The sequence below is a fragment of the Brassica napus genome, chromosome C1 (assembly GCF_020379485.1).
Source record: "Brassica napus cultivar Da-Ae chromosome C1, Da-Ae, whole genome shotgun sequence".
In the NCBI taxonomy this organism is placed as follows: Eukaryota; Viridiplantae; Streptophyta; class Magnoliopsida; order Brassicales; family Brassicaceae; genus Brassica; species Brassica napus.
This window is the reverse complement of record NC_063444.1, coordinates 40814276-40830963: the sequence shown is the minus strand read 5'-3', so window position 1 is coordinate 40830963 and position 16688 is coordinate 40814276. Positions and strand designations below refer to the sequence as shown.

The 16688-nt window shown below is 38.4% G+C and overlaps 4 protein-coding genes across 6 annotated transcripts; all 4 read right to left on the bottom strand.

Moving 5' to 3' along the window:
• Positions 1-5289: 5289 nt before the first annotated feature.
• LOC106435639 (probable F-box protein At5g47300) lies at positions 5290-5901 on the bottom strand. The gene has a single exon (XM_013876547.1). It carries the CDS (start codon positions 5899-5901, stop codon positions 5290-5292), a length of 612 nt encoding a protein of 203 aa, XP_013732001.1.
• Positions 5902-9143: 3242 nt separating this feature from the next.
• LOC106435648 (transcription factor bHLH113) lies at positions 9144-11262 on the bottom strand. Of its 2 annotated transcripts, none has more exons than XM_013876557.3 (5): positions 10684-11262; positions 10406-10507; positions 10133-10198; positions 9622-9723; positions 9144-9538 (listed from the first exon to the last, which is right to left on the bottom strand). In XM_013876557.3, exons 1-5 carry the CDS (start codon positions 11029-11031, stop codon positions 9368-9370), a joined length of 789 nt encoding a protein of 262 aa, XP_013732011.1. In that variant the 5' UTR covers positions 11032-11262; the 3' UTR covers positions 9144-9367. The 2 variants fall into 2 exon arrangements, with proteins under 2 accessions (XP_013732011.1, XP_013732010.1); XM_013876556.3 differs by having other exon boundaries at positions 10406-10510; positions 10684-11180.
• A 1102-nt stretch (positions 11263-12364) lies between these two features.
• LOC106435649 (LYR motif-containing protein At3g19508) lies at positions 12365-13585 on the bottom strand. 2 transcript variants are annotated; one of them, XM_022695159.2, is made up of 3 exons: positions 13343-13585; positions 12762-13038; positions 12365-12686 (listed from the first exon to the last, which is right to left on the bottom strand). In XM_022695159.2, exons 2-3 carry the CDS (start codon positions 12951-12953, stop codon positions 12633-12635), a joined length of 246 nt encoding a protein of 81 aa, XP_022550880.1. In that variant the 5' UTR covers positions 12954-13038; positions 13343-13585; the 3' UTR covers positions 12365-12632. The 2 variants fall into 2 exon arrangements, with proteins under 2 accessions (XP_022550880.1, XP_013732012.1); XM_013876558.3 differs by having other exon boundaries at positions 12762-13034; positions 13343-13523.
• On the bottom strand, positions 13182-16688 carry LOC106435647 (homeobox protein HAT3.1). The gene is made up of 9 exons (XM_013876555.3): positions 16573-16688; positions 15656-16246; positions 15396-15561; positions 15164-15287; positions 14962-15074; positions 14316-14885; positions 13947-14231; positions 13765-13854; positions 13182-13666 (listed from the first exon to the last, which is right to left on the bottom strand). The coding sequence occupies exons 2-9, from the start codon at positions 16168-16170 to the stop codon at positions 13463-13465; spliced, it is 2067 nt and encodes a 688-aa protein (XP_013732009.1). The 5' UTR covers positions 16171-16246; positions 16573-16688; the 3' UTR covers positions 13182-13462.

Here is a 16688-nt window from a genome sequence, read left to right as displayed (position 1 = left end):
GTTCACCAGTTTCTAATGGGACTCGACGAGGCTCGTTTCGGGAATGTGGTAACAAACATCATCTCGATGGAACCACTTCCTGATCTGAACAGTGTGTACCAGAGAGTAACTCGAGAAGAAAGAAGATTGTCAGCCTCCAAGTTGGACGCAAAACCAGAAGCTGTCGGTTTCAGCACCAAAACAGAGCAAGACTCAACGGCTGTTTTCAACGCAGCTGCTGTTATTGCGTCTCGTCCTGTGGTTGTCTGCTCCCACTGTGGTCGTAATGGTCATGAAAAGAGAGACTGCTGGCAGATAATTGGATTTCCAGAGTGGTGGCTTGAGAAGAATCAAAATCAAACTGATCGTGGAGGCAGAGGCTCGAGTAGAGGGCGAGGTTCTTCTTCGCGAGGACGAGGTCGAGGAAATTTTCCTCAGCAGCAACAACAACAATATCGTTCGAATGCTGCTAAAGCTCCTTCACCTGGCGTGATTCCTTCTTTCACACCAGAACAATGGGCGTCTCTTACACAGATGTTGGAGCAACAGAAACCGACACCAGTTCCAGATCGTTTGAATGGTAATGTTCCGACAGGAGAGGTTATACTCGATTCAGGAGCATCACATCACATGACAGGAGATGTGTATGTTCTTGAATCAGTAAAATCTATTCCTCCCTGTCCAGTTTCGTTTGCGGATGAGAGTATTGTTTACGCTCTGAAGAGTGGTTCTCTTCGATTGTCAAAAGTCTTGCTTCTTGACAATGTTCTTTTCGTACCAAACTTGAATTGCACGCTACTGTCTGTAGCAAAGTTGTTAAAGCAGACTGGTTATTTTGCTGTGTTTTCTGACACATTGTGCATATTGCAGGACCGTTTTACGAGGACCCTGATTGGAGCCGGTGAAGAACGGAATGGTGTTTATGTTTATCGGGATGTAACTATTGCTAGAAGTCACAGAGTTCGAGCTGCTGAGGATCAGGCATTGTGGCACAGGCGATTAGGACATCCTTCTTTTGCTGTTTTGGATTTTTTACCTTTCATTACTGGTGTTAAGAACATTCATGACAAGTTTGGTGGATGTGAAATTTGTTTTAAGTCAAAACAGACTCGTGAGGTCTTCTATGACAGTTATAATAAAGCTTCTGAAACTTTCGGTTTAGTTCATGTTGATCTCTGGGGTCCTTACCGTATACAATCTTCGTGTGGTGCCTCTTACTTTCTCACTATAGTTGACGATTTCTCGCGTGCCGTTTGGATCTATCTTTTGCTTGAAAAGAGAGAGGTCCGCACGATTCTACCTGGTTTTTGTGCTATGGCTCATCGCCAGTTTGGCAAGCAAGTCAAGATTGTTAGATCAGACAATGGAACCGAATTTATGTGTTTAACCAAGTACTTCACCGATCATGGCATATTACATCAGACTTCTTGCGTCGCTACTCCTCAGCAGAATGGACGGGTCGAGAGAAAGCACAGACACATTCTCAATGTGGCGCGATCGCTTCTCTTTCAAGCTAATTTACCAACTCAGTTTTGGGGAGAAAGCATTTTGGCTGCTGCACATGTCATCAATCGCACACCATCTAGTGTCTTAAAAGGTATCAGTCCGTATGAATGTCTTCATGGTTCGTCACCGTCGTATGCAACCATCAAGACATTTGGTTGCTTGTCTTATGCTCATCGTTACACACGAGACAAAGACAAGTTCGGAGAGCGTAGCAGAAAGTGTATTTTTGTGGGATATCCTTATGGAAAAAAGGGTTGGCGCCTCTATGATCTAGAGAAAGAAGAGTTTTTCATCTCTCGAGATGTTGTGTTTGATGAATCATGTTTTCCTTATCAAGCTGCGAAAGTAATACCTCCGGTCGCTTTTCTTCCTCCTCAAGTTACTGACCCAGACGAAGACAGTGTCATTGACAAGGGGAGTACTAATACTGCTATTGATGATAATGAACCTGCAATACAACAAGGAGCTACGGAACCCACAGTGTGTGAACCGACGGCGACTGCTGCAGAGCAAGCTCCGGAAGTGCTGAATCCTTCTACTGAGATGGGGAGAGGTTATCGTCAGAAAATCTCCTCTGTAAAGCTTCGTGATTTCGTCACATATAACGCAAGTGCGTTAGTCACTCCTGCTGCGACTGATAAACATACACCTTCCGATCTCACTGGCACACCAATCCAATCATCGTCCTCTCCAACGGTTCCAGGTACGCAACTCTACCCCATTGAACATTACGTCTCAGACGAGCTCTTTTCTGCGTATCACCGCGTTTTCCTAGCTGCAGTTACAGCAGGACAGGAGCCTAAGAGTTTCAGAGAGGCCATGGAAGACGAGCGCTGGCGTAACTCTATGGGCCTCGAAGTCACGGCTCTTGAGGACTCAGGCACATGGGATCTTACTCACCTTCCACCAGGGAAAAGAGCACTCGCCTGCAAGTGGATTTATAAGTACAAATACAATCCGGATGGCACCATTGAGCGACCTAAATCACGTCTGGTTGTATGTGGAAACAGACAGGTTGAAGGGGAGGACTATGATGAAACTTTTGCACCTGTAGCCAAACTTACCACAGTTCGTATGTTATTTAAAATTGCAGCTGTTAAAGGCTGGGAGGTGCATCAAATGGACGTATACAACGCCTTCCTTCACGGAGATTTAGAGGAAGAGGTGTATATGAAACTCCCGCCGGGATATAAAACAGATGATCCCAAGCTTGTTTGCAAATTACGAAAGTCTCTTTATGGTTTAAAGCAAGCTCCGCGGTGTTGGTTCGCAAAGCTCAGTCAGGCTCTGTTGCAATTCGGCTTCGTACAGTCCTACGAAGACTACTCGCTTTTCACGTTCATCAAAGGAGATGATAGTCTTCGAGTCCTCATATATGTTGATGACTTAATCATATGCTGCAGTAAGTTGGAGATGTTGGTAAAGTTCAAAGCTTACTTAAGCAAGTGCTTTCATATGAAAGATTTGGGTAGAGCAAAATATTTTCTTGGTATTGAAGTCTCAAGAGGAGAGTCTGGTTTCTTTCTCTCGCAAAGAAAATACGCCTTGGATATCATTGCAGACGCTGGCTTACTCGGTTGTCAGCCACTTTCTATCCCAGTAGAGCAGAACCATACGTTACTGACACATTCTCCTCTGGAACCTTTGTACGATGATCCGGTTCGTTTTCGGCGATTAGTTGGTCGCTTGGTCTATTTGACCATCACTCGGCCTGAACTATGTTATGCGGTCCATGTTTTATCTCAGGTAATGCATCAACCTCAGAAACATCATTGGGATGCAGCTGTTCGAGTTGTTCGTTACATCAAAGGGACACCGGGACAAGGTATTCTCCTCACAGCAAACAGCTCTCTCCGCATACAAATCTATTGCGATTCGGACTGGCAAGGCTGTCCGAAAACAAGACGATCACTGTCAGCATACGTAGTACATTTGGGAGGATCACCAATTGCTTGGAAAACAAAGAAACAAGACACTGTGTCTCATTCGTCAGCCGAATCAGAGTATAGATCCATGTCGGATGCTCTCAAAGAGTTGAAGTGGCTAAAGCGCTTGTTAGCTGACTTTGGAGTGTATGAGAATGGTCCAATGGACATGTTCTGTGACAATAAGGCTGTAATGCATATAGCTGCGAATCCGGTCTTCCACGAACGCACTAAACACATTGAGGCAGACTGTCATAGCGTCAGAGATGCAGTAAAAGGAAAGCTGATCTCAACAAAGTACGTCCACACAACTGACCAATTGGCGGATGTGTTAACCAAGGGGCTTGGTCGGTATGCTTTTGATTACTTGTTGTTCAAGTTGGGAGTGTGTGATTTGCACTCACCAACTTGAAGGGGAGTGTTGAGATAAGGACTAGAGGTTATAGATAAGTCTCCTATTATGTTGGAGATAATGATGTATAGAGTCGAGTATATCTCGAGTCAATGTAATGTGTATATAAGGAGGTCTTTTCCAATGTGAATAACACAATATAGTTTTCCCAAATATCTCTGTACTTTACAGGGTTGACTCAATGGCTGTACAACAAGACCAAGGCAACTTGAACTCTTGAAGCCGTGCAACAAGAAGGATCCAGCCAAAAAAAACAACTGCTGCAGGTCAACGAGAAGTGGCTTTTGAATAGACCAAGACTAATATCATTTTGAAAAAATGGAGATATTATTATGCATGTACTTGTCTGGTACCAAGTGAAAAGATCTGATGTTTTTTTCAAAAAAAGGAAAAGAAAAGGTCTGATGAAATAAACAAAGCAAAAGAAAAGGTCCTATGAAATACACATTTAGCACACACAAAAAAAACTCCTATGAAATGAAATACACCAATGTAAGGCGTGGGTTACACGGGAATAATCTTTTTGTAATTTTGGGGAATAAATATATCTAAATATATGTGCTGAATGCCTGATAACTGAAATGGTACTTTGGTTATTATTATTTATTTATTTTATCAACAAGTACTTTGGTTATATATGATTAAGTGAAAAGATAATTGAGTTAATGGCCCGCGTTGGTCTGAATATAAAGCAATAGCTTTCTACGATTGTTTCTCTTTGAAGGCTTGATTTATTTAATCACACAAAGCCATTGCCGGTGTTCTTAATTAAAAATGAATATTATTGAATTTGAGATTTTAAGATCGACATCGAATAAGATTATACGCTTAGTCGAGTCAGTTTCAATTGCTATGCTCTTGCTCGGCAGCTGTTTCTAATCGTAATGTACGTCTTTGGAAGCAGCTTTGTTCCTCATCAGTCTCCATGGCCTGTAGTCGGTCATCCAACCCAAACCCGTGACTGTAATCAGTCCCTGAGAATTTCAATTGTGTCAAGTCTCGTTAATGAGGCTTTAGGTGTCTAGGATGAGTTGTTGTTGCTATCAATCACAGTTTTCAAATTGAAGGAATCAAACCTAGATGCGAATGGGTTCTTGAAACTATCATTGTTGATAATAAAACATACACAGAATATTACAGAGCTAACTACCTCTTCTCTCACAGGATGAATCCAACACTTATAAGTTTACAAAGTTTGGGGTAAGGCATGAGGGTTGAAAGTTACACATAGCTCTTCTATGTTACCGTTCTGAAGGAGATAACATCAGTTATTAGCTTCCTCTCTATACGAGAGTACATATGGCAGTTGAAACATCTGATAAAATACCACATCTGGAAGAAATATAAAATTCATATACTTTTCGAAAAACATGGCCACTTGTTGATTATATATTAGCTCAAAGAATCCAAAGGACATAACTATGATAATTTAAGGGAAAAAAGATTGCACGTAGCTTATTTACCTAGCTAGTCACCTCTATTTTTTCTGTTGCAACCACTTGCAGGGATTTGAACCAAACTTGGAACAAAATCAAGAACAATTGGCCAAAATGATCCGGATGTAACTTCTCCAGAAGCCATTATTTTGACTTTATGATCCTCCCCAGCAATGTATATTAACTTTTTCATCATCGTAGTAAAGCGGTCGGATACACATGTCTCACAACATAGGGCGACTTTCTTCTCCTCGTTGAGCAAAAAACGAGTTATACTAATCCAAACATCATCTTTGGGGTAATCCACTGTTACGAACTTTCTCCACGACACCTCTTTAGTCCCATCAATCTTATTACTTATCCATATCTCTTTCTCCCATGTATTTTTGCGTAGTAGTAACACTGCAAGCTTCTCTTCGCTAACAACTGATATAGCCGCATTTCGAAAACAATCTAAAGGACAGTTACAAGGTAGACTCAAACGTCCAAACCTCTCCGTTGTATAATCAAAACTGACTAAGAGCATGTCGAGTTGTTCATCTTTACTATCCGAAGCAAACCAATATAAGTCTTTCCCTTCAATGACGCGTACGTTCCAATATACAGTAATCGAAAGTCCTGAACCACATCGAGAATCCTCCATGAATTAGAGTTAATCTCGTATATTGCGAATTCATGTACACTATCATCCTTATAGCTCAATATTTTGTAAGCTACAGTTGCCGTATCTACTTTCTTGGTAGGATCCGAGGGCATAAGTGTGGCTTGTACAAAATGGTTGGATCCCCCAGCTGGTCTGACCAGTGAACGAGTTCCAAAGCATGATTCTAGTTTTGTTATCAAAGGTACATAACAATAAGCCGTCGCAGTGAAAGACTTCATATTATAATACGTTCACAGTCGATTGGGCTAAGCTCACCTTTAGATTGTATAGATCGGATTCCACGGTGATTGATAGTCATCAAATAAATGTAGTAGTCCTTTGTCACCGTGAGAAAAAATGACTGTTTAGGTGCCTTGTGGAGGTGCTTTCTTGCGAATTCCTTATTGTTGAATAAACGGTTCCAACGTTTGCAAGAAGATCGTAAGCGTTTCAGAGATATAGCTGGAACTCGACTGAGTATGTCTTCGAACAAATCCCCTGGAAGGTCCGATATCATCGTCATTGTGATCTCTCAAGAATGAAAGTGATGGGTGGCTTTGAAGTGTTTATTTTTAGGGTTCTCGTATATCGCTTTATGTTGAATCTGAACTAAACTCTTTTAGTCGTAATTCTTCCGGTCTGGTTTTTTGTGAAATTAAAAAAACTGGTCCTGCACTTGGACCGGCTGGTGTTTGTTAAGCAAGTGGTGGACCGGGTTGAGTCAATGACGGTAGAACAAGTCAAAGGCAACTTGAAGTCTTGAAGACGTAAAGGCAGGTCAGCGAGAAGTGGCTTTCGAATAGATGATGACTGAATATAATTTTGACAAAGGAGAGATATTAGACCATCTCCGATGGGTTCTTCTAGTTGGGGTTCATAAAGATCCATAATTATTGTGGAAATCCATAAATAAAGATTTTTAAGAATTTTTAAAACTTTTTTTAAAAACTTTTACCTATGGAATTGTGGATCCCACAATTATTTATATATATATCATATATATATATATATATACATAACAAATATATTAAGAAATCAACGGCGCGTAACCCCCGTTGGATGTGCTTTTATGCATAGACTGACTTGTTGTACCAAGTGAACACTAATGGCCTGATGTATATCATATACATTAATACATAAAGCAAAGTGTACAACTCCTTATGAAATACATAAAGCAAAGGAATCTTTTTGTAGCTTTTTGGGGATTTACGTTTTATCTATTATCTCCAATGGAAGTAATAGTATATAAATGAATATCTCACATTTAAAATAAATATAAAAATTAATTAGGAAAATAATTAAGAAATATATGAAAACTCATAAGAAATCAAGTGAAACCCCTAATGCCACATGCCTATTTATTATCCACTTATTGATGATTAAATTTTTTTAAAAAACATTTAAATTAAATTATACTCCCTCTGTTTTTTTTATTGTAAGTAGTTTAAGGAAAATTCTTTTGTTTCAAAATGTAAGTAGTTTCTAAATATTTAGATAATTTTTATATTTATTGGATATAATGTAACCAATCAAATAATATCAATTTTTTTATAATTGGTTAAACTAATTAATTAAATATTATTTTTCTTAAAGTACCAACTTTCTTAACATTAGTGCTTTTAGTCTAAACTATTTACATCGTGAAACGGAGAGAATATAAATTTATTATATTAAAATAATAATATTATTTTGTTGATATATTTGTTTTGAGATATTAAGCAATAATGTTCTTCTTAGGTTGAGTCTAAATGTATGTGTTAATCTACCTATTTGCTCAGATAATCCAAAGTAAAGAACGATCATGTGTTTTTTTCTACCGGCTCTATGGTTATTTTTGGTTCATAGATATACCGCAAAAATTAGTAGCATATCTCATATTTCATACTTTCAGCCTGTCATGATCATCGTTCATATTAGTTGAAATTGCAGCATGAGTTCAGTGTAGATCTCCAAAATCCACTCTGTCTACTTGTAATGTTTATATTGTCTGTAACCAGCTTAAATCCTTGGTGAGCATCAACTATCTCCACAATGGTCATTGTTCGCTTACTTCATGTTGAAGCTCTGAAACAGCTATATATCATTTGAAGGAGCGTGTGACAAGGAATATAACTAATATATCCAATAATCATAAGGTTAAATATTATATAGACGAACTTTCATGCAGATTCTTACCCCTACGCACAACCCACAGACTCGCAGCCATCAAAAGTCCTATTCCACTTTTATTAGAAGCTAAAGACTAAAATTCCAGCGTAGCCTATTTTATAAACAACAATGCCATAGAAACATCCTGTATCATGACAAAATTATTCAGAGGTAACCACTTTTGAGTTTGAAACCAAAAGAAACACAAAGAAGGTAGGCATGAACCTGATTAGCAGCGACCCAGGAGTGATTGGTGGCAGCTGTTCCTGTAAGAGCTACAGCAAGAACAGACAATGACAATATCTGTCTTTGGCTGAAAATTCGCTTCAAGGTAACTCGACCGAACAAATAGGGTCACACGATCCTGATAACTCCATCAACTCATGTGGATCATAGATAAAAATACTAACTTGAAATGCAATTACCATAGACATAAACTTTCATAGTTTTGTAGCAATGGCTGTTCATACATTGCAAATTCACTCAGACTACGGCTAAACCGCAGCGGAAAGAGGAAATGGGTACTTGGCGAAATCGAATTTTGATGAATGAAACTCGAACCTCAAGCTCTGAGTCATCGATAGGTTGAGATGGTTCTTCGAGAGAAGAAGAGGCCCTTATTCTTGTCCTCGGCCCTCGCGAGAACACCATGTCTAGCTAACCTCGAACCTGTGATGCGCTCTCTAAATCTGGTCTTTTTTTTCTTCTAAAAACTCTAAATCTGGTCTTTTTTACAATCCAAACAAACCTTTAAAAATAAATAAGTAAATAAAAACTTATATAATGGTCAAATAATAATACAAGTAAAAACTTTAATCCCATTTTCAATCTTTTAAATTGTTTTTTTATGTTTTGAACAACTTTTCTTTAAAAAAAAAAAGAAAGAAAACTTTTCTTGATAGTATTGCTTTGTGAAAATATGAATAAAATAAAAAAGTTTAGCACGACTAAAATCAAGCGAGTGATATCGAGGTGTGTGACAGTTTAATCAATCTTAGCATTACTACACAATATCTTGATGCGTGACAGACAGTTTAATCAAATCTTAGCCTCTCAGTTACACTCTCCTCAACGTGATTGAGTCATCTAAAATATTGAGATGAAAAACACTTTGGAATATATAAATAAATATATCTAATGTTGTACACATACAAGATTTCGACCTTTTTATATCCACCCAAATGATCCTCAAAAACAAACAAAAAATGGGTGAATTTTCGTAAAAGACATTTTTAGTAGTTCTTCAGCAAAGAAAAAAGGCTATATCACCGGTGACTAGAAAAAAAACTGCCTAGGATAGTAATTTAATATCCTTGATTCAGTGAGAGGATGACGTAGTGTGGCCCATAGTAGCAGGTGACCAGAAATCAGCGCCGTTGGAACTTTCCAAGAGTACGGTGGATGAGACAGGTACTAGACACAATCCTCTGCTTCTCAAGTCTCTCACTTTCTTCCCCGCCCTAACATCTCCGGTAACAACACCACCGTCCTGACCAAATATCACCGGCAGGTCAGAAAGAAACATCATTGGTATAATTTAAATTATATAAAGAGAGAGTGAGAGAGACTGACAAGAGAATAGTTGATCAGGTAAGGAGAGCAGAGGACTTGAATCTGGTCTTGTAAGAATTTGATGTAACCCATCGCTTCATGCAGCACAGAAGCTGCATCTGTCTGTCAACATGACATAGTGTTTTTTTCACATTTAATTATCATCAGTCAGAAAAGTCAATTTAACTATTGCATTTATAGATTAGAGTGTCGTTGCTATATTCTCTTTCACCTCTCTCAAAAAAGTACACATATCATTAATGTAAAATGCAATGATGATCGTTAATTACCCCTCTAAAAAAAGTAAATACTTTAATTTATGGATCAAGTTTCATTGTCTTTGATGTCTTTTTGATTTTCACATTGGATGCCAATTTACACTACACCCCAAATCGCGACTTCTTAAGCTTGCTTTTGGAAAAAAAAACTAATATAATATCCAAATAATAAACATTATAAAAATTCTTTTCACTATTAACTAGGTAGAAAAATACGAAAAATCATTACTAAAAATGAGTAGAAATTAATTTACCTTTCCGTATGGAGAAACCAATTGCTGCAAGGCTGCAATTCTTTCCCCTAACCTTTCTTTCCTTACCTATTGTTAAAAGTATTGATTAGATATTAACAACAACACATACGATAAGAGTAAACTTAAAAATGAATAATGGATATGAACGAATATGTGTATGTGATATTGTTAAAAGTATTGATTAGATATTTAACAACACATACGATAAGGTCCAAAAAAATCATAACATTATATACAGTAGAGAAATCAAAAATGTAAATTATAATGACACACCTTTGCAGTTCCAACTGATGATTTCTCCTGATTTTGCTTGCATTTTTTGCTAGGTTTTCGGTTATGATCCATAGTTTGCCTATTGACCGACCCGATTCTCTTCTTCTTCACAAGAGAGTAATGCACAGAAGAATTCATCTTTAAATATTAGATACGCACAGAAAAGAATGTAATTATTTGCATGCAACTACGCAAAGACCAAGTTTTTTTTTTTTTGTAAACAAGACCAAGTTTTTCGAAACTATATTCAGCGAAATATGCAAAAGAACTAAACTTACGGTTGATGATTTGGTAGATTTATTGTCCGCACACGCGTCGTTTGAGTTCTTGCAAATGTTAGTAGTGCATGAAGGGTCAGAAACCGAGACTCCGGAGAGAAGAGAAGGTTGTAGGAAGAGCGATTCGTCGTCGTTTTGGCAGTCTCCACTGAAACAGAGCATTCTTGATCCAGTTGAACCGGAGAATACAAAACCAAAGCTGTCTTCTCCACCATCGGCGCCAATATCGTTCAGGTGGTGGTCGGAGGAGCTGAGAACGCCGCCCGACAACATAAGAAGCTCCGAGAAGCTCGAGACTCCGGTTTCCACCATAGCTCTGTCTTCTTGATCCTCTCTGGAATCTCCCATTGTGATTTTTCTTGATTATTATTACTAGTACCTTTGTGGAAGAAGCTAAGAGAAGGTGAGAGACAAGAACCAGAAGAAAAGTGTTGCTAAATGGTTCTCCCAACCTTTTTAGGCTTTTATAACTGATTTAATTTTTAATTTTTTTTTATAACTGATTTATCTTGCCTGCTGGCTCATGTATTTATTTATTTTTGCTTTTATACAGACCTTGTGAAAATTCTAAAAAAAAGGAAAATTTCCCTGAAATCATAATATACTCCTACTAATTAACAATATCTCTATTGGTAAGTATAACACAAATTGTGTTTTCTGAATGAGAAAAAAACGATACTTTTATCGACAGTGGTATTCAATTTATATGACATTTCTGTGGATACTTCCCGTAAATATGTTAGAACATGTTTAATGCGGATTTTTAGGGTGCAGTTTTTAACGGAATATAAGAATTCGTCTCTTAACTTTTAACTAAAAAAGTTAAAAATCGGTTTTTAAATATCTTATTTAACCATTGAGTTATATAAATCTTCAATCGTTATAAAACAACTTAATTAAGGATTTAATGTTTGATTGATTATTTGATTGATATATAATTGTTAAGGGAGGGGTAGAAAATAAATTAGAAATTTGAAGAGAAATTTTGGTCAAAGCAACTTGGCCCGAGAAAACTGAAGGTTTTTTATCTACTCGAAGCTGATGTTTCGGTTCTCACTTTTTTTGTCTTAGTAACTGCTGCTCTTTTTTTCCTCTTTCTGGAAGTTAGACAAATATTTAATGTCACATACACATATTCATTCATATCCATTATTTAATTTAACTATCCCATTACATTATTACCAACCATAAATTTTCTAAGAAATTCCCGTTATCATGTTTATCATTAGCATACTGACACTGTGGGCTACACATAACACTACAGTTACTAAACTAATCAAAAAGGTCAGTTATAGCATACTGACATGTACCAGACACGTGCAAAGACTGTAAACACGTGTGTGAGAAGGAGAAAACACACAACTCCACAAGTTGGCAACTAGATTCACAAGAAGGTCCAACTTGTTTTTAGCCTTTTAAACTCTTGAGAAGCAAAAACAACATTCAGACACTTAGCTTTGGTTAGGTTCGTTTCATACTTTCATGCAACACATTCGAGTTCCGACAAGGACCTAAATAAAGCCTTAGGCGTGAACTAGAAATCGCCACTGTGTATAGCTACATATATCATCACTTTACCCAAACAATGCCTAGTATCCTTTTCATTATTACATCCCTGCCACTGCTCTTTTGCTATGATTAGTTCCTTTCATTACTAAAGATGTTTTTGACTCTGAGAATGTAAAGTCATAACAATTTATTCAGGATCAAGCAAACAAACAAGACATGGTTAGCAGTCAACACATGTCTGCAAGCACAGAAAGTCAAGACAACAAAAAGGAAAGAAAAAGACACATGAGCAACCTCTGTTTCTCGATATAGCTATGACACTTATATCAAAAGTAGAACACTTGATGGCCCCCATTCAACAAATCATACAAGCCTTTAAGAAAAAAAAAATCTAGTTCGGGACTCTCAGGGGAATAACGTCGAACAGATGGTGCGCTTTATCATTCAAAACAAATCTCCTTCATCTTCTTCGCAGCTGATTCGTCAATCGAATACTGCAAACGATTAAAGCTGCTAATGAACACAATGGGTATCCAGAACCGTAGACTGTAAGCTCAGAATCTATGTACCTTTTTGAGTACCCAGAGTGAGTGATTGTAAGCTCGTTGATAGAGTTCGTCGAGGGGGGTTTCGCTTACGTCGACTTCACGGTAATTAACGAAATTCTCCCTCGCGTACTTGGCGTAGTACGGCCTCGTGTCCGCCGGTAAAAGCCGCACTAGCCTCAAAACGCCGCCGTATACTTTCAGCACCTTCTTCATTTTCCTCTCACCTTTTGCTACACGTTACCAAGTCCCGGACTCTGCTGTGGTTTATGCAGCCCTTGTATTATCATGATGGGCCTATCTTAATAAAAGACATTTCAGACCGGTTAGACTTATTTCAAATTAAACCGGTTATATTAGACCAAAACAATTAATATTACTAAACCGGTCTCTATCGATTACACAAACCACAACCAAAAATGCTGTGTCAAAATCTCTCTCTGCTTGGAAATTAAACAAAAACTTTCATAAGATGAAAACTAATCCAAATTTTAGAAGAAATATTCAATTATTTTGCCACAGCTTTTCACTTTAGCATCACTGATTCTCAGTCTTTAGATACATAAGCGCATCCCAAAAATGTGTAACAAGCCAGCATAACCAACCTGATGACTGGTGAGGTTTTGATCTCTTCGTTTCTTTGCTTATGTTTTTAGCTTGTGTGTTCAACTATATTCATTCATGTCTTCACTATTGATCTACAACCTCCATAATTGAATCAAAATCTACCTTCTCCTTTTTCTTGATCCAGTATTGGTTAAATCCGATGCTCCAATCTTATTCTCTACGACGGACTTGGTTTCCATGGTTTGTTCGCTACTTCCAGCAACAGATGTCTCCCCTTCACCTGTTCTTAACTTTTCAACATCTTCCTTTGAAGCAATCCTTTTGTTTGTCGAAAAACGCGTATTATTAAACCAGCTACTAACCTGTAAAGTACATAAACAGCTTAGCACCAGAGATGAAACAGGATCGACAAACAGTGAAAAATAATAATAGAAAGAACATGTACTAGAAAACTCCTTACTTGTTTAACTGTCATCTGCAATTCTTTGGCTAAGTTCTTCCTTGTATTAATGTCTGGATATCGATTCTCTTGAAAAGATTGGAATAGTCTCTGCATTAAGAGAGGAAACTTCAAACCGAAATCTCTCTCATAATGCTTTAGGATAGACATCTTGGGTGCAACGAAAACTTTTTTTTTTTTACCTGGGTTCTGGAGTTTGTGTGTTTAAATACTGCAGAGCTGCTTTTCTCGCCAGAGAAACCATTTTCTCTAGGTACTTCTTGTGGCGCTTTCAACGTGTCCTTCTTGCTGCTTTCTCTTTTCGGTGTCTGTCTAGGTTTCTTAGTAGAAGTATGGTCTTCTGCTTCTGAGTGCTGTTTCAGAGGCACAGTGTCCCCTTCTTCTCCAGACTCGAAGTCTTCTTTTCTCGCAGTTTTATCCCAATCCTCATCATCACTTGAAGACGTTGGAACGTTCTCATATTCATCCTGCACATACCACGCAATAGAAGATTGATATCAGCACTAAACCAAGTAGAATATTAATTATCTAAAACGTGATAGAACACTCACATCATAGAGCTTTTTGTAGTCCAGCCTTTCAACCTTCCTCCTCCCCGGAACATCTACAAGACCATCATCATCATCATCATCATCATCATCATCATCATCAATCCCAGTATCTGACTCTGAAATGGGAACATCTGGGAGCTGAGATTTCTTTCTGCCGGGTTTCCCTTCGTCTTGCTGATTAGACTCGTCGCGTTTTAAGAAAGTCTCAAGATCCCCAGAGTCTGATGTATTATCTGAATTTGAACTTTCTTGCATTTTATCTTCATCACGAATCGGAGCATCAGGATCATAATCATCATCCTCAGAATCATCAGATGGAAGGTCCATTATATCTTTCGCTTCTTTAAGCGATTCAATCATTTCATCAGATGCAGATGTGCAATCAGATTCACCACCACTCCCATCTTCGTTCTCAGACTCATCACTGTCATCACTGCCATCTTCATCATCTGCATTATCATTCAAACCATCCGGATCATACTCTTCATCCTCAGAATCATCTGAAGGAAGATCACAATCCAGAGTTTGATCTCCACCAGCCATCGCCTCAGCTGCCTCAGGAAATACTTTCTGCACAAAGACTCGAGTCAGGTGTCTTTAAAGTTTCTTCTCCTTTTTAAACAATCAAAAACATCGTCAGATTTACCTCCCAGCTGTAGCTGACTGAAAGTTTTGTCCCTAAAGAATCATTAAGCAGGTCAAAGCTGTAATCTTTGCAATCACATCCCGGGCATAACCAACTCTCATCATCCGGAGGAACTACAAAAATTAAAACCAATAAAAGTTATAAATACCAGCAAGAATTGATTTAAACACAACCAACAACGTAGGATAGCAGAAGTTATTACTATCTTCTTTTCGCAAAGGTGGTGCAACACAGTATTGGTGAAAGCCTCGGTCACAAAACCCATCACATAGTATGATATCATTGTCAACATGCACGTCTTTTGAGCCACATTTTGCACAGAAGATCTGCACTTAAAACAACGGCTCGTGTTAGCAACAGGCACAAACTGGTTCTATCAGGAAAGAAAAAAACAGGGGAACAAAGAATGAGTTTGGGAATAAAGTTCTCCTTACATCCTCACTAGAGATCTCTCCACCAGAATCAAATAAAGACTCTGGAATGCTTCCTTCTGCGCAGAGTGTGTCCACGTGCTGAAAAAGCTCTCTAATTTTAACCTTGCGTCGTAGAATTTCCTTCCTAGCTCGTTCAAGCTCTTTCTCTGGCCTTAGTTTTTCCGCACTACACAGGACGCATGAGATTCCTCACAATATCAACAAATCCTGAGTGAAACTAGAAAGAAGAGGAGAAAATAAAAGGTTATTAAGAGACGAACCTTGAACCTTTCCAGCCTTCTAAAGAATAAGCGTCAATTAGGCTTTGCTCGTATCGAATCCGGTTCAGAAAGTACCTAAGCTTCTTTTTGATTCTTGTGTACTCATCATCTTCTCTAACTTCAACTTTCTTCGTATACGTCTTCCTTTGCTTTGATCCATCTACAGGCGTGGCATTAACATCAACGGAAGATGATCCAGGAGCTTCTTTAGATCTCTTAGCTCTCTTGTGACTTGAAGCCACCACATTCCTTTCACCACCTACTCCAGGCTTCTTAGAACTCCGGTGGAATTCAAATTGTCCACGGCAAGGAAGACCAAGGACAAGCTCACGATGGGAACCGGAGCTCTTCTTTCCGGTTACAGGAGTTGACTTATGTTCTTCTCTAGAAGCCCCACTGGATATACCCTTTCCCTCTGGTGTTTGTAGAGGTGCAGAGGCATTGCTTTGAACAGGAACTTCTGGATTCGTCTGGTCCAAACCAGATCCACTACTCCTCGTTCTCCGTCTATCCATTTTCTTCACCCAGAGCTATGTTTATTCTGTTTTCCACTAACATACACACACTCAGGCGTCTCTAAGGTTCTTAAGCCTATCAGAGATGAAAAACACGCAAATCAGAATCATGACATTCGTAGATCAGAATCGATGTAAGCAAACGCAAAGAGAACCCAAAAAAAAAACCCCACAAAGAAAAATGGCAGCTTTATAATTATTCTCTCAGACTTCATTGTGTACTCTATAGAAACACAAAATCGATTCCTATAACCCTAATCCTAAGCTGCGAATTCAATTCATCGAAACATTTTTTCACAGATTTTTACGAATTTGAGAAACCAACCCAGAAACTTAGTGTTAATTTTATCCCTTTGAACTTCTACAAACAATCGTAAAGGAGGCAAGCTGCAGAAACTATACCTTTCTTTCGCCGCGCACGCGAGATTTCAATAACCGCGAAATAGAAAATAACTCGTTTGGGTGAGAGAGAGAGAGAGGAAGGAGACGAATAAACGGTGTGTGAGCTTTGGTCTTAT

Coding starts and splice junctions, on each gene's coding strand:
- LOC106435639 (XM_013876547.1), bottom strand. CDS start 5,901: ATGGAGGATTCTCGATGTGGTTCAGGACTTTCGATTACTGTATATTGG.
- LOC106435647 (XM_013876555.3), bottom strand. CDS start 16,170: ATGGATAGACGGAGAACGAGGAGTAGTGGATCTGGTTTGGACCAGACG. Junction 15,562..15,655: donor GAAGGCTGGAAAGGTTCAAG/GTTCGTCTCTTA, acceptor CGTCCTGTGTAG/TGCGGAAAAACTAAGGCCAG. Junction 13,855..13,946: donor ACACAAACTCCAGAACCCAG/GTAAAAAAAAAA, acceptor CTCTTAATGCAG/AGACTATTCCAATCTTTTCA.
- LOC106435648 (XM_013876556.3), bottom strand. CDS start 11,031: ATGGGAGATTCCAGAGAGGATCAAGAAGACAGAGCTATGGTGGAAACC. Junction 10,511..10,683: donor AATCTACCAAATCATCAACC/GTAAGTTTAGTT, acceptor TCTCTTGTGAAG/AAGAAGAGAATCGGGTCGGT. Junction 9,539..9,621: donor ACCTGATCAACTATTCTCTT/GTCAGTCTCTCT, acceptor ATATTTGGTCAG/GACGGTGGTGTTGTTACCGG.
- LOC106435649 (XM_022695159.2), bottom strand. CDS start 12,953: ATGAAGAAGGTGCTGAAAGTATACGGCGGCGTTTTGAGGCTAGTGCGG. Junction 12,687..12,761: donor CACTCTGGGTACTCAAAAAG/GTACATAGATTC, acceptor AATCGTTTGCAG/TATTCGATTGACGAATCAGC.